The sequence below is a fragment of the Chelonus insularis genome, unplaced genomic scaffold (genome assembly GCF_013357705.1).
Source record: "Chelonus insularis isolate UGA/USDA-ARS -01 unplaced genomic scaffold, ASM1335770v1 contig_351_pilon, whole genome shotgun sequence".
NCBI lineage: Eukaryota > Metazoa > Arthropoda > Insecta > Hymenoptera > Braconidae > Chelonus > Chelonus insularis.
The window spans coordinates 135,226-159,918 of NW_023276516.1; the positions used below are offsets into that span (position 1 = coordinate 135,226).

The window sequence follows — 24,693 nt, forward strand, 5'->3', positions numbered from 1 at the left end:
TTATTAATTTATTTGTTCAATATTGATTGTTTTTTTTTGTATTTTTTATTCTTTGTAAATGTCCCTGACATTCTTAATTAAATTGTATCTATATATTTATTTATCGATGATTGTTTCTTTTTCTTAAATACCAAAACAGTCATTGGATTAGTACGGACAATTTTCAGAATATTTTTTTTATTTCTATTTATTTTCATATTTATTTTAATTACTTCCCTGGGCTAACTATACCTGGTTAAAATACAAAATTTTACGGAAACTTTGTTCCGTCTGTACAAATTTTTTTTAACTTATGCAAATGAAACTTCATGAAATTTATTTTGCCGCACTTAACAAGAATTAATGAAGTAATCGCAATCATATACACTTTTCCTTAATTAACAGTGTATTGTTGCGCTACCCTTTTTATTTATCTTCATACGTATTTGTATTTTTCTTTTTTACCATTATTTTTTTGTTTTAATACTGCAAGATTTATTCTCGCGACGCTGTCCGTGTCTCATGATCGCATTTAATTACACGTCGATGATCTTGAGAGATTCACTAACGTAAAATTAAAGACATCCTGAGATCGAGAGCGCTAAAGCTAGGGACAAAAGCCTAGTAAAGAGGTAAATTTCAGCTACCTTGGTAGGGCATTTGATCAGGAAGGGAGGACGAATGATTATGATGTGGACTTTGATGAAAATGCGGACTTGTTCCATCTTGAGACATTTCATTGACGACTGGCTCCTCATATTTACCTCTTTTAAAACGTCCGTAGAGAGAAGAGTATGGTAAATTATAATGAATAGCCGCTTGATTGATGCTCATATGACCCAACCTACAGAAAAAATTTTTTTTTAATTAATAAAAAAACTTCTTAATCAGCATCGAGAAAAATAGAAAAATTGAACTGATATTTTACGATGATTAATAACTTAGAAATTCAATAGTGAGTTGGCTCGACTCATAATTGACTTCTGTAATTTTTAATTGTCGATGAAATAATTTAGTAAGATTAATGAAACGTTCTACTGTTTTTGCGACTTCTATTACAATAGTCAATATCAATTGCTTCTATTTATATAATGTAAAACAGGATACATGTAAAAAAGCATTGTAAAAAAGAATTTATTAATTAATTTGTTAATTTCTCAATTTTCTCGACACTTGTAATGTTATTTATTTACAAACCTAACAGCCTCTAGTGCCTCAGTCATTGCATCTTCACTCCAAGGAGTTGGATTGCTTCTACTCAATTCGATTCCTTCTCTCTTACATCTTCCATAAAGTGTTCCTGTGGGTATACCGAATTCAGTGGAAGCTCTTTGCACCGAAGTCTGTCCTGACCTGATTGCTTCGAGAGCTCTATCGAGATCTGCCGGTGACCAAGTGGTAGGACTCGCATTGAACGGAGCAGCTAATCGAATACCTTCTCTCCTGGCAATTTTATACAAGGTACTAGAAGGTATACCAAATGCTTTGGAAGCTTTATTTGCAGAGATTGTGCCGGTCCGTAGTGCCTCCAAGGCATTATTTAAACTCTCATCGCTCCACGATTTTGTTGGCCCATCTTTCTTTGGAGTATCGATACCTAGTCTGTGCGCACGTTGCCAAAGAGTTGTCGATGGTATGCCAAAAGTTGCTACGGCAATAAAGATCGTTGATAATACAGATAATAACTGGTTGAAAAGATCTTTTTTTTCTTTTAATTAAAATGTATTTTAAGAATTTTTTTTTTATAAATAAATATTTGATATTCACCTGAGGCTTTTGTTAAACTCATATCGTGATTTCTCAGAGCTTCTAGTGCAGCATCCATATCTTCCTGAGTCCAAGATTTAGAACCATGATGGTGTCCAGATCCGCCAGAGTGGCTTCGGGTATTATTCTCGCCAGAATTTGAATGAACAGAACTCCCAGATGGCATAAGTCCCAACAGCTCTGGGGTTATCATCATCATATTATCACCCTCTGCTGCATGTTTCGAGCTAACACTTGCACAATCTGACATGTGACTGTCTATGTCAATCGTGTCCGATGAATCCATCGTATGAAGCGTTTCAAATTTAATTTTGACGCTGTCACAATTTTGAATATCTGCAGACGACAACCAAAAATTGATTTAAATTACTTAAATTAAATAAAAACAAATTATCCCATTTCTTTCATAAATGAATAATGGAAAAATTTTTTATACTTTAAGTAAATAGTTATTGAATTCCAAGAATTTTGCTATTAATTTTTGATTGAATGAAAAAATGCAAATCATGCAACAAACTGATGTCTAACAAAGTTTAAATAGAACTGCGTGGGTTGCTAAGAAGCAAACGAAGCAAATATAATCATGATCAGTTAAGCCCGATTAGAGCAATTATTATGATTCCCTCCCCCGACTAATGAGCGCTGTTCCTCGCATCAATCCATCTTGATTATTCTGCTGTTTGGTAAGTACTGTAATCAATTCTTCAATTAATCTACCTGTCGAATGATTATCGGAGTCCCTGAGGTGTGTAATAGTTGTGCCAACCAGCGTAGCACTTGGTGGTGTTGGCTGTGTCTCGGGTGGTAAATCAACCTCTCCGGGATCTGGATGATGTCCATAGTGACCTAGCCCTGTATGACAGAACATGTCACCTTTTTATTCCAAGTGAAAAAGGTCTGCTCCGTGTGACTTTGTAAGTGTTGTATGTCGCCCCACACCTGTTACCATCTTTCAATATTGAAATTGTCATGATAGTGACTACTAAAGCTCTTAAGTTCAATTTAAACCATTATTTCTATCCAATTTATAATATATTGAAAATAAAAAAATTTAATAATTATTTATTATAATGATCAATTAATGAGTTTAATAATATTGTGGGGTAGATAATTTTTCTTTTTGCTTTGGAAATTTATGTTAAATTATTAATTGAATTAACTTGAAATTATTTATTGAAAATCACAAGCATAGAAATAATATCATAATCAATAGAAAATAAATTTATTCATAAAATTAATTTGAATAGTGTATTAAAATTTTTTGAATTAGATTAATTAATCAAAATTATTTACTTCATAAATTTCACAAATATTTGAAAAAAATCCGAACTAAAATTCCTTTATATTTTTAGCTAAAAAGGTCGGATAATTTATTTCCATTATTTGTTGAATATTTAATTAGAAGAGAATAATTATCTGATATTCTTTGAACTTTGAGAGCTTAATTTGATGCGAAAGCTTAAATAATAATAAACAAACTAACGAAAAAAAAGATGATATAGGTGTGGGGCGTAGGTTTGGTCTCCAATTGGCTTACCGTTATTGTTGTTTGTGCCGTTACCGTTGTTGCTGTCTCGTTGGCAGGATTCCAGGACTACTGCTGCTTCTCCGCACTCCTCATCCTCTGTCTGCCAGTCACCCCGATGATTCTGCGGAACATCCGGTACAAATTTAGCATTGGCTTGCGTACGACGACAAGACAGAGACAGAGTTTTCAACTCTAGGTACTTATTAATGAATCATAAAAAATATTTTACATTTATTTTTATTTTACCTCTTTATCGTTTTCGCAATTAAATCCACGACTATCGTTATTTTCTTCTTCTTTGTATCTGTCGTAGTGTCTTGAGTCAGTACTCGTAGCTCTTGGCTCAAATGTCGTTCGTGGTCGTTTATACTTTGGATGATGCCTCTTCAACTTGGTGTAATTGAACCTCGATGCAGCTGACTCTCTTGGCGATGAGCTTAAACTGACAGTTGCTGGTGCTTCCTTACTTTCCGGTACTTCGCAGAGACCCTTGATCTTCAACTGATCAGCCGTCTTCAGCAATGACTATGAGCATAAATTCAATTATGTTATTAACGTCTAACTATTAATTTGGAAATTTAATTTACTAGTTTAAGTTAATTTTAATACACAATATTAGCCTGAAATAATCACTCAATTTTGTTTTACTGCTAATTTAATACTGACAGTAGCTAACTTTTTGCGAGGTTGAGATTATCGATTATAATTATCTTCGAATATACATACATCTCATTATTTTATTTTTTGCATACAAATTTATTTCATCCAGCTATTGATTATTAATACATCTAATTTCCGACTACATTTAACTGCTCGAAAATCCGCAAATGAACTGTTGCAAAAGCTTTTAACCATCCATTAAAAAATCATCTCTAATATTTTTCTGTTGAATTACATTGACGTAGTATAAAAATGGCATCTTAAACGAGCAGACTTTTGGCTTTTAATCGAAGTTTTTTAAGAAAAAAGTCCATAGTAAATCAATGACTGATTACAAACAGGGAATAAGTTTTTGAATAATTCTGAACATGATTGTACTGTTAATTATGAATAATTACTCATTACCAGGCAATTCATGAATATTTCTAGAAGTTAAAATAGAAATTAAGACTTTTGAAATGGAATGAAAAGGTGGGTGGTAGAGAAGGAAAGGATATATTTGACGAATGAAACATGGAAACGCCAAAAGTGCGAAAGAAAGATGGAAGGAGACTCAGCTGGGAGAAGCTGGGTGTTGTATTCTTTAATCAAGGCGAGGGTAGTGCGATTAGGCAGCGGGAAAGCGTCACTACGGTTTGATAGTAGTAGTACATAGCACCGGTGTGCAGCCGATTCCAAGAGGCGGGGTGTCGCAGAGTGGCGGAGAAGGCAAAAACGCCCGCAGGAAGAATGGGGGAGAGAGGCCTCCGACGCGGCTGTCGCGACCCCAGAGCCGTATCGACCACCCCCTCAACCACCCTCACTCTCTTTCTCTCTCTTTCGTGCTCTCAATTCTCTCCCCTATGTGCTTTAACCAACGAATATATCATCGAGGCTTGGTCGGCGACTTTTCGTGGACAATTCACGCGTCTCTTTTCCTCCATAAAATACTCTTTTACCTCTCGCTCACTTTTGCCATTAGCGGTCATTGAAACCACCACCTGGATGTGATTTTTCTGGCTCTCAAGTTAATTTCTAAAGCCGGATATGTCATTGTAGCGCTTGAGGGTTCACTTCAAAAGCTTTTGCATCTATCAAACATCAGTCTGATGGTGTAGACATTAATTGTAAAAGAGTCAACTCGCGAATAGGACGTCGACTCTATTACAAGTGTCGATTGGAAGTCCAATCAATCGCAGAGTAAAGGACGATAACAAAGAGAAAATAAAGTAGTCAACACGCAGCGGCTGGACGGCAACGGAAATTTGAAGAGAGTCAATGAAAGAGATGGAGTATCATGTATAGAAGAGGGGCTTTGCTGATGCACGATGGGTGGCGACGGTAGCAACCAAGCACGGCTTGAGAGAGATAGAAAATATGAGACTCAGACAGGAGTGAGGAGTGAAGGGAAAACCACCGCCAGAATCCCAACCTCACCAATCAATACTTAGGGTTCAAGGGCATCGCCCGAACAATTATCTCTGACTAATTGACACGAAGCAAGTGGGAAAATCTGCCTATATCAATTTATCAGCCTTTTTTAACTCACTTGTACAAGAAAATGTCTCAAATTGAGCAGTATCAACTAGAGAATTGTTTTATGGAGGATATCAAAACGAAAAGGAAACGTATAAAATAAAATAATAGAGTCGTTCTGAAGATTCAATGGATGTGGATGTTTTTCTCTCTTTTTTTTTGTCGAGAGAGCTTGATCTCGAGAAAGGGTGAAGAAAAGAAAAGTACGGAATGGCAAGTCCAACAGGTGTAAATCCGAGAAAAGACCGAGCGTGGAAGGTCGTTTCTGAAGAGGGTGGATGGGCAGGGAGCGAAGGAGGGACACTAGTCCAAAAAAAGAACAAGGGTGAAAGCACGCGATATACTTGGCTGTACACTTACTTCAGGAAGCTCTCTATTTTCCTCAGGAATATACTAGGGCAAATGTGGTGTGACTGAAAAAAAAAGGCCAAATGATGTATGGACAGACAGAACAAGATTATCGCTGACTACTACGGATGTGTCGTCACACCAGAGTTAGTACTAACGGGTGTAAATATTTCTATCTTTCTCTTTTACGCTTTTTCTCTTTCTCTCTTTATATACTCTCTCTGTGGTGTTTCACGTAATGTTCTTACTCAATGAAAGAGGCCACGTGCTTCAGGAGGGAAAGGAGTAGTCACGAAAGAAAGATATAAGGAGAAGACGTTGAAAACAATTTGTAGGTGAAGTTTTGAATGAAAGGTGGTTGATAAAAAAATGTATTACCAATTTGTTGTGTACAGAAAATTGGAGAACTTTGATGGGAAAAAATTGGTAAATAGAATTGAAATATTTTAAAGGCAAATTATTATGTTTTTTATTCGAAAAAAAAGTTTTATCAATGGAATTTTAATAACAATAAAATTTTTTATATGAATTGAAAAAAAAATTGCCGAACAAATTTTTTGATGTGATTAAAATATAATGAAATTTGTTAGAGTGTATGATGTTTAAAAGTCAATATAATAAAATTAAACCAAGGAAATTGGATTGAAATAAAAACTAAATGAAAATTGATGAAAAATTCTTTTTCTCGCATTTAATTAGAGATATCGGCTAAAATTCTACAAAAAATACTTTGATGAGAGTTTAATACAATAGTTGGAACAGTTTTTTTTGTAATAAAAAACTGGTCAATATAAAATTTCATTGTATGGCTAAAAAATATTAAATTTACTAAAGCTATAAATAAATTAAAAAGAAAAAAAAAGAATATACATTTGTGATTTTAGAGCAAAAAAGTAGATTAAAATACTTGGCGTGGAATGAAGCAATGTTTAGTCTATTGAAAATAAAGAAAAATCAAGTTGGATCAGAAAGTAGAGCAAATTGTTAGTTAAAAATGACAACAAACTATTCGAAGATTTAGCAAAAGAAGAGATTTTAAGGAAAATAGTTTCTCGTCTGCATTCATTGGACTTTAGCCAGCCATATGAAGATTCTCAAAGCTTCGGGTGTAGGAGAGACCAGCTAGTGTTGGAAGAGAGAAGGAGAATATGTAAAAAGAAAAAGTAAAGACTGAAGAACCGCACAACTCAAGTTTGCTTCTACTTCCAGAATCCAGAATCACCATGCAAGAATGTTTACGAACGTGCAGCAGAGAGGGTTGATAATGTGAGCGTTCCCAACGTTCCCAGACGTTTCCGAGAGCTCTCGTAAAGTCACTTCCTTGCCACTTTACTCATGTAGAGGGCAGCTAGTTCTTTCTCTCACTCTCTTTCTCTCTTTTACTCACTCGTTCATGGTTCTATTACACTAAGCTGTACGATTGGGTGTAGTGTGCATGCATGTATATACTAAAATCCCTTGACAGTTTAACAAGCCATTTCGACTGGAGGGCGATTGGATAAATATATAACTTGGATATTTACTCACTAGAGCAAAAGAAACAAACTGGATTTCCGGTGATAGTTTTTTTGCCAGAGATATTAAGGACAAAATATTCGCCTTTCAATGTCTTGTACAACACATGGCAACGATTAAATATATTCTCTCACTAATTCCCTGAAAGTTGGAAGACACACAGAGACACACGTGATTTCCGGTTGAGATTTAAAAAAGACACGAGGAAAGTTATATGTCTTATTCTCACTCACCTGGCACTTGATAGGCGGGTAGCCGCAAAGACGCGAACGAGAGGATAGAGGAAAGTCAAGGAGAAGTGAGAAAGATTATGTCAAAGGGGGGGATAAAGGAAAAGGAAGCTTCGAAGAGGAAGAAGCAGAGACAAGGAAAAGAGGAAGGCACGTGCGCACGAGACTCTCACTCAGTTGGATACTAGAGCGAAGAAAGTGTAGAGTCTGCGGGAGGGAAAAGGCGTTAAGAGGAGTAATAAGAGAAGTAGAAGTGAAGAAGAAGAGGAAGAGTATGAAGAATAGGCAATGAAGGAAGGAGGAGATAAAGTGTGGTGGTGGTGGAGGTGATAAAAAAAAAAGGAGCTGCGTCGCGACGCGTCCTCTTGGCGGCACTACACGTGCGTATTAAGCTAGACGGAGTTGTACGTCTTTGGAGATCGCGAAACACACACTGGCCAACTGCTAAGTCCGTTAACGACAAAGAAGACTCGTCTTTAGAGGATAATTCTTGGCGGGGCCCGCTCTCCTCCGTGGCGAAGCCCAACGAAAGTGAAATGGCATTCGGAGGCTCTCTGGCATCGGTAGAGGACGCCAAGCGGCGGCGTCGAAGCTCCGGAGGAGGAGAAAGAGGTGTAGAGTGGAGAAGAGAAGAGGGGAAAAGGGGGATGAGAGGGACGACGAGATGGAGCGAAGAGCAGGCCACGAAATTCGCCGACGCGAGCAACGAACGTGGAGGAAGAGAGAAAGAGACAAGACGCTCAGACACACACGCTTCGGTCTACCAACTCAGGGGTGCGTGTTTGAGAGACGGAGCAACAGAGAAGCCAAGTGACGTCGACGAGAGGGAAAGAGACCTCGGTTATTGGTGGACGTGGCGCAGCCAATGATGAGGAGGAGGTAAGTGAGAAAGACAGACGCCAACATTGAGGCGCGAGACGAAGAGGCAAGTGGAGGGAAAGCAAACCAACCGAGGGGCTCACGGGGGAGCAAAAGAGCAGACCCGCGAGTTGAAAGGTATGCGGGCGACAGAGAAGATCGATCTATCGGAACGTGGATAATCTCGAGGAGGGGTCCCCCGTTGTTTGGACCCGTCTACGCTGCTCTTTGCCTCACAAACATTCGTCCAACTTTTGCATTTTTCTCCTCACTCATACATCAATTACACCGTCTAATGTTATTACTATTATCATTTTATTAATACTCATCTATCCTCTTTATTTCAAAACAGTTCTACATAATATCCACTTAATCATCAGTTGAAAATTCATTCGTCGCGAGACACTACCGGATAATGTTGGAAACATGTTGGCAATTCTCTTACGATGAGAACATTTAGGATTTTAGGACTGTTGAGGACAATGACATGCGGAGAAAATGAAGAGCCAGGCCAAGGGAAATGAGTAAGGGAGAAAAAAATTAAAAGTGACATGAGATGATGGCGCAATGCGTGCATTGAGTGGAAGACGCAACGACTCGGGCGCGGTCAGGACCAATTCTAGTGAGGGTACATGCATACAGAAGAGGATGTGAAATCGGCGAGAAGCAGAGAACGAGGAGAGCAAAAGGGCATGAGAGGTAGAGAGGAGGTGTGTAGATTTGGCGAGCGAAAAGCGTGCAGGCCAAACTGAGGGATATATACACACACTGTGGGAGATATACCCTCTGTGTGTAGTGCGACAGAGAGAGGATCAGATTCGGTCGACCAAGAGTCGACATAGTGAGGAGAGGGAAAAGGCCGTCGCGGCTGCAGAGTTTGCGCAGACAAAGGGAATCTGCGGCTCCAGTCGTTGGTCTACGCATACGCTCACTTTCGCGCACGCATATACATCACGCATACATCTCAACATGCTTGCAGAAACCGCGTGGTACAGTCGAGAGTGGAAGTTCTGAATTTCGAACGAATCTACCAAAGAGGAAAGAATAATGACCGTGGTATTACTGAGTTTCCAACGACATTTACACTTGTATCTATTTGCTGCCACTTCTGTGATAGATTTTTTCAATACCCTTTTTTTTAGACTTTTGATAATAAATGACCCAGAGCATTTTCAGAAGAGATTTTTTACAGGGGTTGTTTGCAACACCAAATAGATTTTGTTTATTCAAATTAAATTTCGTCATAAATTATATTGATAATATGAAATGGTATTCATGTTTTTAAATGTCTAAAAAACCTGTGATATTATCATGATACATATCACTTTAATATTAGAATTTAGGATATTTTTTAATTAAGGTCAGACTAAAAAAAAAAGAAGAAAAAAAAATTATATTTATATGGGAAAGGATTAAGAATTTTTTAAAATTCAAGCAAAGTAATTTGCATAAAATGTTTGCTTTTTATCATGTAATTTTATGAAAAATGAGCTTGATTAAATTTTGAAATAACTTGGAAAAATAAATACCAAATTAATTACCATATTAATAATATTGATTTATCGAGCTTTTCAAGCTGAGATGATGGAATATTTAATCTAGAAAGAAGAATAAGCGAAAAATAAAATTTGGTGTATTGTTTTCATTCAAATGTAACAATAAAATCGTGTAACAAAGAAGAATAAATCCCGAGAGATGTATTAATAATAAATTCGTCTAGAAATAGAAGAAAAAAACAGGGAAAAATCAAATCCGGTATTATGTAGAAAATAATATTCACGTGAAAAGAAATAAATAAATATTATATACACAGATAATCTGTTATAGGATTAAAATGAACAAAATTATAAGAAATAATACCAATAGAGAGTAAACTTTATGATAGAGAATTATTAAGATAAAATGATTATAACGCTAGCAACTAAGGGGTACAGTCAACGTAGGAAACATTAATTATTCCATTTCAGAATTCGCCATTGTTCCAGCGTATATGCACGAGCCTAATGTATATTCATCGTTGCTTCCCAGGAGGGAAGTCTAAAGGGGTTGTAAAATGCCTATATTACTCCCAACCCGGAACATACGTATTTGCACCTGGCTATACTTAGATACTCGACAAGCAAACACACCTAGAATCTAAACGTGTTAGCACGTGGAATAAAAAAGTCTAGTCTACGGCAGTCTATAACTAATCTCTAGACCGCATGTACGCAAGTTTACGGTGTAAAGAGAGTTCAAGGTCTCTGGAACGGTACCCTCGACACTTCACTCCCCCCATGCTCAAAGAAAAGAAGGAGAGTGAACGTAGAGAGAAGTACGCAGCGTAGAACAGTTCCTGGTCAGGTGTCCGAGTTTCTCTGGTGAGAAAAGGATCCGGAACCAGGTCAACGAGAGAGCATTATCCTCATTCACGTTTGTTCTCTTTTATTTTACTTGTAGTGTCACCGAGTAAGAAATAAATTTTAAAAATACTTGAAGAAATGAAAAGAAAAAAAATGATATCATTAAAGAATCCTTTTTATCATTTCAGTTATTTAGTTGTTTTTTGACAATTTAAATGATATGGTATGCATACAAAGCGATGTGGAAACGGACGATGGAAGAATAAAGAAAAAATGTTACAACTGCAAGTCAAGAAGGAGGTCATTCGTGAATCCTTCCTCCTTCTCTTTATTTCTTTATTTTATTTCTTCTGTTGCTTTTATACGATATATACTACTACAGACTACATTCGACCTCCTGTTCTACACCAAGTAAATGCACCAAGGAGGTATTTTTCAGCCAAGCTAAAGCCAAGTTCAGTTGCTTCTCTCGCTGCAGGCTAAGCTGTTCAAGAGGGGAAAAAATATCGATGTGTGTATATACCACACAGTCATGGATTTTTATCTGTATATATAGCTTGTTCAAGGTCAGTCCTTGAAGCACGTGATGCGCTCAGCTGGGATTGGAAATTCTGCAAACCTTTACAGCTTCTATTGTATATATTTCCAATCGCAATTTATATTCTTTTATCGTATTTTTTTTTCTCGATTTTTGCTAATTAACTTTTGAGATATTTTGTTTGAAAAAAATCCCTTATACTTCTTTATAAAAGATAGCATTATATATACTTAGTTAATTAAAATTTATTTTTAATTAGCTTTTTTTAATTATTTTTTTGATTATAAAAAGTCTTTTTTGCATTTTTTTTCTGTTTTTTTTTTTGATCGTGCTAATTTCATTGTCGGCCCTTTTGCTTTTGCGAATCTCACGGAGAAGATGAAGAAGAAGGAGTGTATCATGAAGAGAATGGAAAAAAGAAAGAGTTAGCATAAGAGAGAGAATACGGGTGTGCAGAACCGACACCAACAACTCGCCAGGGGCGTTGCGTGCCAGCACGTTGCGCACGGTTGAACGGAGGACAAAAGAGAAAAAATCACTGCCAATTATATTTGCACGTTGCTCCGGGATGCAACTTTATTTTCTGATAAAATAAAATCTATCTAATGAATCATGTAAATAAAAGATTATTCAATAACTATCATCGTAGACCAATAAAAGATGACAATAAAAAAAAAACAACTCAATGACAAGCGTAAAATGACAGTAAAATATTTGATAGTAAAATGATGATAAAAAACACAAATTTAGATGATAAAATTGCCTGTGTAGCATCGATATCAACAGAAATTGACAATATTTTAGATTGTGGATAAAAGAGACACGTGTTTGTGAAAGAGAAGCAGAGTCAAAAAGCGTCGTGTAAATATTCAATCACTAATCCAAACAGAATTCGATAAAGAAAAAAATAAAAAAATTACTACACTTTGGAACCAGCAAAAATGAAAAAAAAAACTTGGATGAATTTTCAGTATGATTTATGGGAGGTTTATCGAAAAAAGTGTCTGGCATATGAACGAGTATAGTTGTAGTAAACGAAGCAGACATTGGTGAATAGTTTTGAAGCGAATAATTGATAAATAACCCATAAATTTAATAATTGTCCGATGTCAATCGGTTGCGTAATTACGTCATATGTAGAGGAAACATGCGTGCGCGTGACGATGACTTCTGTTGTGCGAATGAGACAGAGGAAGAGAGATCATTGACTCGATTTTCTCTGAACGATAGAGTCAAAGAGCCAAAATATAATGTTGCGCCTAAAGGGAAGTGATTTGAGAGCCCCTGCAAGCTCGCGCAGAGTAGCCTGATTGCCGAACAATGCGTCCTAACGAGATGGGGGTCGAAGACTGTCCTTTTATTGATTTCAACCGGGTGCGGGAGTCACGAGACGGCTTACTCGACGAGGTATTAAAAACCGGCAAATTTTTCCCCCACGTTTTATTCATGAAAATCTTGAGGAAATGTTTACTCTATGGAAATAGACAAAAAATCGATTATGGCGCCAAACTTGAATATATATCATAGATAATATTATTATTTAAATAAATAATTAATATTTTTTAAATAATTACTTATTATTATCTAATTTAATCTAAAAATTTTTTTAAAACATACCAGAGAAAATTGATCAATTACATGTATTGTGTAGGCTTCAGCATGATGAGTAAAGCATGGCTAACCTCTTATTTACGACATACGTTCCAAATAATTCCATTTAAAGCGTTAATAAACTTTTAAAGCCTCTTTAATAATCGTGCTTTGATTTGTTTTTGTTGTCAAATGACTCAGACTGGTTCGTTCACCTTGGAATTTACGATGAAACAGTTGAAAAGCCGGGAAGTGATTTTCACTATGGGCACCAAATTATTTACGAGAAAAAAACTGAAGTCGAGATCCGGTAGATAAAGACGGATGAGGACGGAAGGAGGAAGCAAAGCACTCATTTTTGAAATGATTTCAATGCATAATTTAGTAATCTTTGTTACCAACAAGTGAGAAGTAAATTTTCGACAATTAATAAAATAGAGTACAATTGATGATAAAGTAGGAAGTTGAAAGTTATACCGACTAACTCAGTTGGTAATTTTATCGCCTACAACTCAAATCATTTGCGCATTCAAAAACGGCAAGAGAGCGTGACGCGGGAAAGGAGAGAAAAGAAGAGTTGTGTTTATCCCAGATACGGACGAGCGAACTCGATTTCTCTCACCTGAAGTTCCGCTTGTGACACGTCAATCTCGCCCTTGTAGACAAACTCGATGATGAACTTGAGGTCATTGAAGCAAACATCTTGTGGCATAATTATCGTTGGATGTTTACATGGATTTGACAGTAGAAGCTTTTTGAAATATGAACTGCACGCTGACAAGACGACCTACAAAGAAATCATATTGATATAAACATACTCGTAATAAATCACAATTTGCGAGTTATTGCGTCATTTTTGCATCTACGTAAGCTGATAAGAGTCTTGAGTATAAGATATCGCATAATCTTTTTACACATTCTCTAAGATTTTCCCTGAGGCAGTTTTATCAATTTCGATATCATATACTCTATCGTTTTTTACTTCTTACACTCGCCTACCTTGTGCGCTTTTAATGAAGCTTCATTGCAGGCCAGGGTAACATCTACGAAGGCCTCCGTTTGTAATAATTGATGAAAAACAGACGTCATATTTGACTGGTAATTGTTCCAGCGCAGGCAGTAGTGCTGCCCGGCCATCCCTCCGCTGTAAACACAAAAACAAAACATTAATTAATATCAAACAGTAATTCTTCTTCACGTCATTAACATTAATCGTTTCATCGCTATCTACAGAAGTAGAAAGAAAAATAATAATCCCAAGTTGCAGATACCTGTAGTGAGCACTCCAATAACGTGCAGAATCCATGACTAATTAAATTATTTTCCAAAAAAATAATATTGTGGTAAGTACGAACGATACTAAATCCTATAATTATATAAAAGATAAAAATAAAATTTGTCAAAACAAGTCGGTAAAGTAAATTTCTATTACTGAAGAAACAATCACGAAAACACTACTTTTGGTTCTGATTTGATGAAATGAAATTCTTGAAAGATTGTACACACGCGACGTTACTTTAATATCATTAAACACCTAGATATACAGGAGATACAATTGGAAGTTGGACGAAAAGGAAAATAAAAAAAGAAAGAGAGCGCGACGCGTTAACTACCTTTGACGAAGTTGGGGCGTTGGTCGGGATGCGATATTCACCTGTTCTGTGAACTGTGCTTTATCTGCTTCTATCTATGCGACTCTTTATACGGGCTATTTGCGTTATCTGTCCGTCGGCACACGGACTTTTATCAGCTGCTTAGACGCCTGACGATAACGGATACTCTCTAAGCTCCATTCCTTCCGTTCTATCTCTCTCATTTATTTCTTGATCTTCCTTTTGTTTCTTTATTTCTTCATCATCTTTTTGCTTGACTGCTACTACTTCTCGTCTTTTACCCATTCTATCATTTCTTATTAATTCTATCTCGTCGTGTCTAGCTCACAAGATCCTACATATGGCTGCAAGATTTTACTTCTTGTTTATTCTTTTCTCAACACACCTGAGTGCCCATTATATCTCACGTTCTTGTCTCTCTGTCTTTATTCGCGTGGCAAAGTCCAAAGCATTCACTTGTCCCATTTTTTTTTATTTCTTGTCTCTTCGATGCCGTTTTATTAAATATATATATTTCACAAATTTTACCGTCGCAAACAAAAAATTATTTCTGCTAAACGCTTCCTTGCTTTTTAAAACCTTTTTAACTTTTCAAGAGAAACAATTAAGCATGTTTAAGGCGTTAATTTCATGAATTTACAGAATATATGTGAATTTTTTTTTTAATTACTTTTTTAGTAGATACTTGTAATTGAGTAGGCTGCAACATGGAAATAAATTGTTTTCCTTATAATCATTTAGTAATGTTTATCCAGTGATCTATAATTCAATTAATTACAACAACTATTTTATATGTTTCTTTTTTATTATTTTATCAGGAATAGAATTAGAAGACAATTTTTTATTTCAAGAAAAAATAAAATGAGAGAAAAGAAAAAACAAATGTGAAATTGTCAAGAAGACATTCTTTACACTATTTTTTATCACCTCGAAATTACACGTTTTTTCTTAATGCATAGTTTTTTTTTTAATTCATTCAAAGTTGCACTTGATAGTTGTTATCTTTATCAAGTTACTGAAATGTGTTTATGACAATGTTGTAAATGTAATGGATATTTGAAAATTGGATTGAATAATTTCTGATAATATTCACGAAGCCATGATAAATATAATGACATTCTTAACTTCCTTGCACCCTTAGCTCATTCCTTTACTTTCCGCCTCGTTTATCGACTCATGAAACGACCGAGTGCCGACGAATTTCAATTTCCTAAGGAGATCGAGAATGACATTGTGGACTCAAGTAAAAGAAGACGAAGAAAAAAAAAGATTGACATCATACAGTTATATAGATTCTTGAACAAATCAAAAGAGTCACCTAAACAATTCGAGAATATTTGTCTCCTTACATTGCTAAAATCCTTAAGAATTCATCAATTGACTGCAAAAAAATATTTTTCCTTATTTTCGACATGATTTTTCAGGAAATAAATCGTAAGAATGTGAATGTCTCTAGATCCAGTTCATTTTTGAGGATGTAAAAAGCCTGAGGGATCAGTGGAAAGAAATGAAAGTCGACTGCTCCGTTATGAAGATTTCCCTGTTGAAATTTTTCATTCGTCGACTCAAAAATAACGAAAGTAGTAGTAGTTTTTTGTCCTTTGAATTGAGTATCTTCCAATCCTTCGTTTTACGATCTTCTTTCCTTTCAATGTTCTTTGTATTTCCAGTCCCCTGTCATTTTCCAAGCTCATTTTACCTACTTTTTTTGATTCACCAAATAATTTTATCTGTTCCTTCTAGTCATTCACATATTCCCCCATGTAATGTCACTTAAATGGATTCGTGGACATACATAGAGCAGATGTATACAGATATATCGTATAATGTTTCTAACACTTTTCTCTTTTTCGTTGGCTTCATTTCTCTTCCCTTTTACTGCTTTTGCTCCAAGTCTTTTCCATCGCGAACGGGGAATGAATTGTATGTACACATACACACACGAATATATGTTAGATATATATATGAGTGCGCATTCTCCCTTGTTCGCTTCTTTTTCGCCCTCACTCTCCTGTAGTTTCCATTTACTCTTCAAGTCCCTTCCCAGTGAAACGAAGACGCTATTTTCTCGTGGCCCCTTTTCTTCATGTTCTCCGCCCTTTTCCCTTCTCCTCAGCCCCTATATCTCTATACTTTCTTTTCTTTCTTTCCTTTGTCTCTCCTCTCTTGTTGAGATCCTGCAAAGTTCTGTTCTCGTTCCCTCTCAATTTTTTGTTCTTTTCCTCTTGCCTTTTTTCCTGCTCGTGTCTTTGTCACTCGTTCGTTCGAGTTCTTTCTTTCTCGTTTAATGCTCCGAGGCCACGGGACTTTGCTCTTCTTTGCCCCTTTTCCACCTCACCTCCCACTGTCCTTCTCCTCCTTAGCTTTTATACGTTTTTCCGACGTTATCGACGTTCTTCGTTGCTTCTCCTCACTTCCCTTTTCGCTACCTCTGGACGCTCCAAGCTCGTTTCTCTCTTAACTTCTCCAGTCTAAGAAAAAACTAAGCTCTCTCACAACCAAGATAGAAGAAGAGACAAGTTTCTCGTTGGAAAGTCTTCTTTGATACCAATCTCATGTCTCTTTCTTTTTATTATTATTATTTTTTTTTTTAATTTTCTTATTCTTCCTCGTCTTCTTGTTCTTCTTCTGTTCTCTCATCATCTTCTTCATTCTTACAAGCTCAGACGAATCCCACTCGCAAATAAATTACTTGCATACTTAACGATTAGTGTGAAACTCTCATCTTAAAAAGGAAATATAATTTTGACATTTTGCCGATTTAATATTGATGATGATTATTTGATAAAAATTATCCTTCACGATCTTTAGAGACTTTTATCAATATTCTTTTGAATTTCTAATCAAATAACTACATATAAAAATAAGCTGCTACTACATTGAATGTTTTTTTATTCTTTTCATTTAATTTATCATCAACCATTTCCTTTTTCTACTGTAGCTTGATGGCGAGCATAAAAGGAAAAAAGGAGGACAGAGAAAAAAGATAAAACGGACTTAAAAACCGAGTTTCTCACAAGAGACAAGAGAGAAAAGAAAGAAGGAAAGAAACAAGAAAAAGTTTCATCGTTCGAGGGATAAGGAAGTCGATACTATAGGAAGTCTACACTCCTCCTTGTCCTGCTTGTCATGAACAAACTCGAAAAGCGGATAAGCACAAGACGTTGATCCTTGAAAAAATCAATCACAAATGATGAAAATGTATTGTAAGTGTATATGTTGAAAGAGTCAAGTACAAAAAGTCAGGTTGATGAAATAATGAGTTAGATTCATTTGATAAGAAGAAGAATAATAAAAAGTTTACACAGTGATGGAAGGAACCAAGCATGGATGTTGGTGTAATTTGCAAGAAATCGGAGAAAATTCTCGAGAGGATTTCAATGCCGTTCATATTTAAAATTTCCCATCAAGTTTTACCCACATACTTATGAGCTGAAGTAGATACTTTCTACGTTGACTAGCAAACTGTTTTTTCTTCCCCTCGCCTTTCTCTACTCCTCCATATCCTGTGTATATTCTACTCCACACTCCTACCTCGAGAATTTTTTCTTTCCCTCCATCGTAGTACGTCACGTAGGTATCACACTTTCATCCGCGCGTTTTCCAACGTCACTCACGCGCTGAAATTGTTGACCGGCATCCGGGGGCTTTCCCTCGTTTACTCTGAAACCTGGAGAATGGAGTACCGCATGAATTAGTAATTGAGGAGAAGAAACAAAAAGAGGCTAAAGAAGCAACGCGTCGCGAGAAAGCGATGAATCAGTCGTCCACGGGAGCGTGGCAAAGTAGTCCTAATTTCCGTCCTGTCTGTACCGTAAGGTATAACAGTACTGCATTCCCAAGTGCCCTTCGTTCCTTCTTCGTCTTCCTTTCTCTCTTTCTTTTCTTCATTTACTCTCGTTACGTTCATTTATCTCATCTTTCTATCTCTTTCTTCTCACTTGGTCTCTCCTTTGGACATCTTTTTGTGTTCCTTATTATGATCCTTGATCGTTATTTTCTGCTTTATTCCTTTCAACATACGACTGCTGTGAATAATTCTTCTTGGAAAGGGAAAAATTGTTTTCCGACTTCCTTTCCGATGTTATTACTATTGTGTTTCTTGTCATCGATTTTATTGAGGAAAAAACGAAATAAAATTCAAGGTTCCATATTTTCATTTTATAAAACTAGTTGTGAAGCATCGTCTGACCCTCGGGAACTAAACCTACAATTTCCCGCTTTGAATATTTTTCACGCTATTCTTTAAAAATTATAATAAAATCAATGTGACAAAATTTTCGATAAAATTTCGAGACCTGGTATACACAGATTTTTATTCAGAACTTCTTTCAAGAAATGTCGTAAAATATATTTGCTTTTAGGAGAATTCAACTTGAATATAGATTTTTTTTTTTCAATAAAAAAAATATTAGAATAATCTCAAAATGTGATTGACAAAAAAAAAAAAAGATCTTTTTTTCTTCTTTTAGATTGGCCTATTAAATGCAATGAAGACTTGTCTTGAAAATATTTTGATCCAAGTTATTAATCCTTCAAGTCAAATATAAATATGATTTTGTTTTTATTTCAAGCCAGATTAGAGTTGAAATAATATAAATTCTATCTGCTATGTCTTAACAAAAAATAAAAGTTAAGCATTTACGTTTTATAAAAGTAGAATATTTTAATTATAACAAAATGAAAATGTAAAACGTTAAATAGTAACTAATGAAATGTCAACTTATTATTTAATAATAAACAGAAAAAACTATAATAATTTCAAAAAAAAAAAAAAAAAAAAAAAAATTGTATAAAATTAAAAATAGAGACCTAGATAATTATATTGTCAGAGAAAAAACTTAAAAAACATTAACATGGCAGAAGATTTAACGTAGATGTTTGTGTTAGGGAGTAAAAAAAAAGGAGAAAGAAAAATGGGGAAGATAGTTTGAAGGGTTGGAAAGCGCACCCTAACTGTATGAATATCATGCAGGGGTTTAGAAAGATATAATGCGTAGTAGAGAATACTATGTAAAGGGATGACGTGTCGGTGCCGTTCAAGGTCGCACGTTTAAGATTATGTAGGAGAAAAAGAGATAGTAAATTCTTTCTCTGTAACAGCATATACTGCAACAGGAGATAATATAGAACCAGGGAGATTTTTTTTTCTTTCAATTAAACCCTTTTGGTAGTAAGGGTTTTTAAGTACACGTGCACTAATATGTCGTCTCTTTATCTGTTAATAAAATTGATGCATAAATTTTTCAATGATTTTTCTGTACGTTTAATCAGGACGTGGAACAATGTTATGATACTAGAAAAAATCACAAGAGTATTATGGAAAAAAATGAAACGTATAAAAGAGGATCGAAGAGAGGTGGGAATAACCAAGGAAAGGGTGGAAATGGCTTCTCTTATGAGGGTGTTTTCGCTTTTCTCTGCTCCCTTAGCTCTATTCCCTTCGGAAAGGCACATAGAAGAGAAGATGGTAGCGAAATAAAGGGAAGCAAACGCGGGTGGGCGGACAAGGATAAGAGACTCTTTGTATTGGGGTGAAGCAAAGGGATGAAAGCGTAGGATAAAAAAGCTGGAGACAGATGGCTGTTACGGACAATGAGAAACTTGAGAGATAAGGGGGAATGCGATTTCCAGTGTAGAAAGGACGAGAGAAATGTTAGAGAAGAATGTGAGTAAAAAAATAAAGATAGAGCTTACTATATCGAGCTAAGCATGATAAAGAAAAATAAAAAGAAAGAAATTAAAGAATTTCTTGATTGATGGCTGGGCTGGAAAAATCGTTAGGGAATCGAAGAGATTGAACTTTTTGAGATACTTGTGGATCAAATGTAAGTTAAAATTCTCGTTTTAAAAATATTCAAGTTTTTGTCAAGGGAAATGTATGAAAAAGGGTAGTAAAAGACATTGCAAAAGCAACAGAAGGTATTTCATATGTGTAAAAATAATGAAAAAGCGAAATTTAAATTTTTAAAGGATGCAAATGTTGGAAAAAAATCAGATAAAATTGTGTAAAATTTAATGGAATTTTCTATATTTTCAAATGGAAAAGAAACATACATTTGTATCCCTGCATTTTGAAAAAAATTCAAGTATTTTTATAGTTCACTTCAAACAGTTGTTGAAAAATTGTAGCATAAAAGTAAGATTAATTAATTAAAATACATCTCAATTTGTACATAACAGTGAAATGTGAAAAATATGATATACACATGAAATAGGATTTATATTGAAAATATAAAATAATAAGGAATAAAAGTGTTTATAGTTTATAAATGTCAAGACATAATATGTTCCTTCTATTCTGTCAGCAGGTAAATATTGAATTCTCAGTCGATGGAAACATTGTACAACTTGAAGAATAAAGTACAGCAGAGGTGTATCAGGAAGGTGAAGTTGTCCTATTTTTGCTCGCAGTTTAAAGAGCGAAAGGAAATAATGATTTCTCTATAATAAATAAAACCATCAATTTATTTAATAAAAATAAATACTTTATAACTCGTGTTAATAAACATATCTTTTTCACTAATAATAAAGAATTCATTAAAGTCTAATCAAATTCATTAGTAAAAAATAAATAAATAATTAAAAACTAATTATGTTAAATTAATTATCATTTCATAAACAATAGATACTAAAGTCATAACTACAAGAACCATTACCTCCTAAATTAATTAAGCATAACGTCGTGACTTTGAAAATTCGATAAAGTTGATATACGAGAAGGAAAGTTGAACACTAGTAGAATAGAATGGCAATGCAAACTATGATCATATTCAAATCAAAAGTGAAATCAAAATTTTCTTGTCAAGGTTATTAATAAAATAACAGTTGTATCAATTATCCAGTAGATTAATTCTGATAAAGTGAAAAAGATGATAGGAAATAACTTCAAACTAGAATAAATCAACTTAAAATAAATTAAAAAGGATATCAAAGCAATTTGCTGTATGAAAAACTAACTTAATTCGATAATCAATCATCATGTTGTAAAGGGTTTTTAAAGAGGCTATAATGAAGTTAATATAAAAGGAAGTGATAAGTTCAATGAATATAAGAGCACATAATTGAAAAGATTGTAGACCAAGTAAGTAAAGTTGGAATAAGAATTGACCGAACATTTCCGTTTGCTAGATATTGTATTAAAGTTGATTGAGGAAAATATGGATGATATACAAGTGTAATCATGTTGATACAAATATAATATAAACACAACTGAAAATGCAGAATAGAAGGAAAATATTTATAGTAAAAAGATGAAAGAAACGTAGATAATATTAAAGCAAAAGATATTGTAACTTCCGTGAGTAAATTGGATGAAAAATCGTGTAGGGAGGAAATGACAAAAGTTGTAAGTGAGAAATGATAATGAAAAAGATGCTATATGATATCCAGATGAAAAAGTGGTACAAAATGATTTTCTCTAGAGGAAAATATATTGAACTCTGACTGAAGAGAAAGGTATAAGAAGAAAGAAAGGTGAAGAAGGAAGAGTGGGAAAGATGGGAAAAAGGGTCGCTCATTCGTGGCTGAATATAGAAGTGAAGGTTCTTTTTCTCGCTCTCCTTCGTTGGCTTTGCTGAAGAAACAGGATGTGGGTGGTGGGTGGTCGGTATAGAGACGAGGAGTGGACGGGTGAAAGGCGAAAGAGAGAGGGTTGGCCGCCGGGAGTGAGGTGAGAGGATTGAGTAGACAGAAAGAACGGAAGAGAAAGAAAGATATAGGGGGAAAAAGAAAAAAAAAGAGATGAAGAAGTTGTCTGCTTCCACTGCGAAGAGAAAGAGCAAAAGCAGAGAAGAGAGAACTCACTGTTTTCTCATTTTTTAAATATTTTATTTTCTTCTTCTGCGTCTCCCGTTTTCTTTCTTTATCTTTTTCTTGCTTTCAGTCGGGAGAAAAAGAAGTGAGAGGAAAGGCAGAAAAATGACCAGAAATGTCCGGATGAATAACGGTAGATATTGCAAGAAAGAAAGAGAGATTCTAGATAGAGATAGAAAGGAGAAAGAAGGGAGCGAAAAATCGAAGAGGCCAAAGAGAGAGAAGGTGGGGAGGGAAATCGAGGGAAAGAAGCAAGTTCCAGTTGAGAGGGGGACAAAGAGAAAATGACAAAGACAAGAAAGGCGAGAGAGAGCTTCTACCTCTTTTCATTTGTGAACATCTTTAACGTGTTGTCAACGACGATATTTCTCCATCTATATTTTCAAATTTGTCTTTATATATCCATACACACTACTTGTCTTTCCTTTCTATTTGCAATAAATTACATAGGTTTGATGTCGTGATGATGCATCACGTCAAGGAAAAATTGTAAGCTCTATAGGACTCGAGCAAAGATGACTAGCTGTAAAGAAAGAGGAGACTGAGAAAAGATGAGAATGTCTTGTAAGAATGAGATGTAACGAGTGAGCAAGGCCGAGAGACGGAACAGTAAAATTGTGGAGAATGTGTACGGCGGCATCGGGGTGGCCTAGATTCAAGTCAAGACCTGCTTTCTAGGCAACATTTCTCTTTATCACTGCAAGAGACCACTAACTAACTACTGCGGTTGTTGAAAATAAGGATCAAAAGGAAACCAAAGAATTTTTGTGTATCTCTCCTGTTATTAATTATAGCTTTACAACAGGCCTTTTAATCTTGACCATTACATTTACAATACATCTACTTACTATATCTATTATCAATTGATTCAACTTCAATATGAAAACCATTTTCATTTACAGTTGAATAACATTTGTGTTTTCCTGCCTTTCTATAGAAAACTGGGCCAACGCAGTAGAAGTCGAAACAATAATTGAATCATTCCTACGCTCTTTTATTTTTTATTTATCCATACTCGCTTCATGAACACACGTGCATACTTTATATATACATTACGATGACCTCCTGCAGCTACAACAAGACAACCAAAAGGATGGATCGCAATCATAGTTAAAGGAGCAGTTGATTACCTCCGAGAACGTATAGCAGAAATGACGTAACTTAACAGAGACTTACTCGCGGGAACAACAGAGAAAGATCCAATCAGTAAAAGATCGGCTGATTGGTGATCGTGCGTACACTAGCCCGGTTTCAGCGTTCAATCTTTATTGGACGAAAACTTGAATACACGTGACCCGAACTGATGCCTCGGGCATTTAAAACCCGCGGCGGGAACCAGTTGTCATTATTCATAATCAGGAAAATGTTCAGTTGATGTTACTTGCTTAATTAATTTCATTTAATTATATCATTTCAGTAAATAACTATAATCTTAAATAATCCTTCGTTATCATTCAACATCGTCAATGACATAAACGATCATTTAAATTTCGCGCTGTACATGGAATTAACTTTACAAATAGACGCGAATATAATTTTATATAACTGTCAAAATGCCGCAATAGTTTAGCTTATATATAATGATTTGGAGAAATTATTTATTTTATTTTAACAACGGAAATAATGAAAAATTATAAATAATTTATGAGCATCATACCTTACCATGACCCGTGATACAAATCAGCTCGTAGAAAAGACGTAATGATGAGTAATAAACGTAAAATCGGGCCCTAATAGGCCCGCTTTGTACTCCAATAAAATATAAATGTCTGTACTAGAAAACTAGCAATTTGATATGTTTTTTCTTGATTAATTTCCTTAATCCACACTGTCAGTAGTCAATTATCACGTAAAACAATCTGAACGATGCCTATTGACAGCTGTCACTTGATAGTTTTGATGTAATTAACGAAAAAACAGTTAAATTGTGCCGGGGTTATGAAAACACGACACACATCGACGTGAGACGAGCGCCGAGTGTAGCTGAGTCTCTCGCGGAAGACACGAGAGAGCAGGTGCCGCGGTTCCGTTTGCGTTCCCGTAGCGCAGCGGACGGTGGCGCAAAGCGATTAAGCGATTTTGTTGTGGACCCCGATTCTCTTCCTTCGGCTCTCTCTTCCCGGCTTTCCACTTCTCCCTCCCTCTTCGCATCTCTCCCGCCGGCTGTGCTACGCGGTGAACATACTATTGAACGGAAACCCACGCCTTTTCCCACCACCCGAACCGACGCGAGTTCTCTATTGAAAAGCATCAGATTCTCTATGTTGTTCGAAGGACCATCAGGAAAAAAACAAACATTCTGTTCCCTGTGTCAATAATAATTTTTGCAAAATAATTACACCATTTTTTGACACATATAAATGTTTTATTTTTAATTTCTTTGATTAAAATTGTC

General features: G+C 35.4%; 1 protein-coding gene across 6 annotated transcripts; it reads right to left on the reverse strand.

Annotated features, from left to right (window-relative positions):
- Nucleotides 1-24,401, reverse strand: LOC118066616 (protein bric-a-brac 2). Of its 6 annotated transcripts, none has more exons than XM_035082741.1 (10): nucleotides 23,956-24,401; nucleotides 14,142-14,236; nucleotides 13,870-14,014; nucleotides 13,493-13,657; nucleotides 3,521-3,799; nucleotides 3,284-3,395; nucleotides 2,464-2,619; nucleotides 1,747-2,082; nucleotides 1,177-1,627; nucleotides 1-823 (listed from the first exon to the last, which is right to left on the reverse strand). In XM_035082741.1, the coding sequence occupies exons 2-10, from the start codon at nucleotides 14,174-14,176 to the stop codon at nucleotides 619-621; spliced, it is 1,884 nt and encodes a 627-aa protein (XP_034938632.1). In that variant the 5' UTR covers nucleotides 14,177-14,236; nucleotides 23,956-24,401; the 3' UTR covers nucleotides 1-618. The 6 variants fall into 6 exon arrangements, with proteins under 6 accessions (XP_034938632.1, XP_034938634.1, XP_034938631.1 ...); XM_035082743.1 differs by lacking the exon at nucleotides 23,956-24,401 and adding an exon at nucleotides 14,329-14,549 and having other exon boundaries at nucleotides 2,464-2,598; XM_035082740.1 differs by lacking the exon at nucleotides 23,956-24,401 and adding an exon at nucleotides 14,329-14,548.
- Nucleotides 24,402-24,693: the final 292 nt, after the last annotated feature.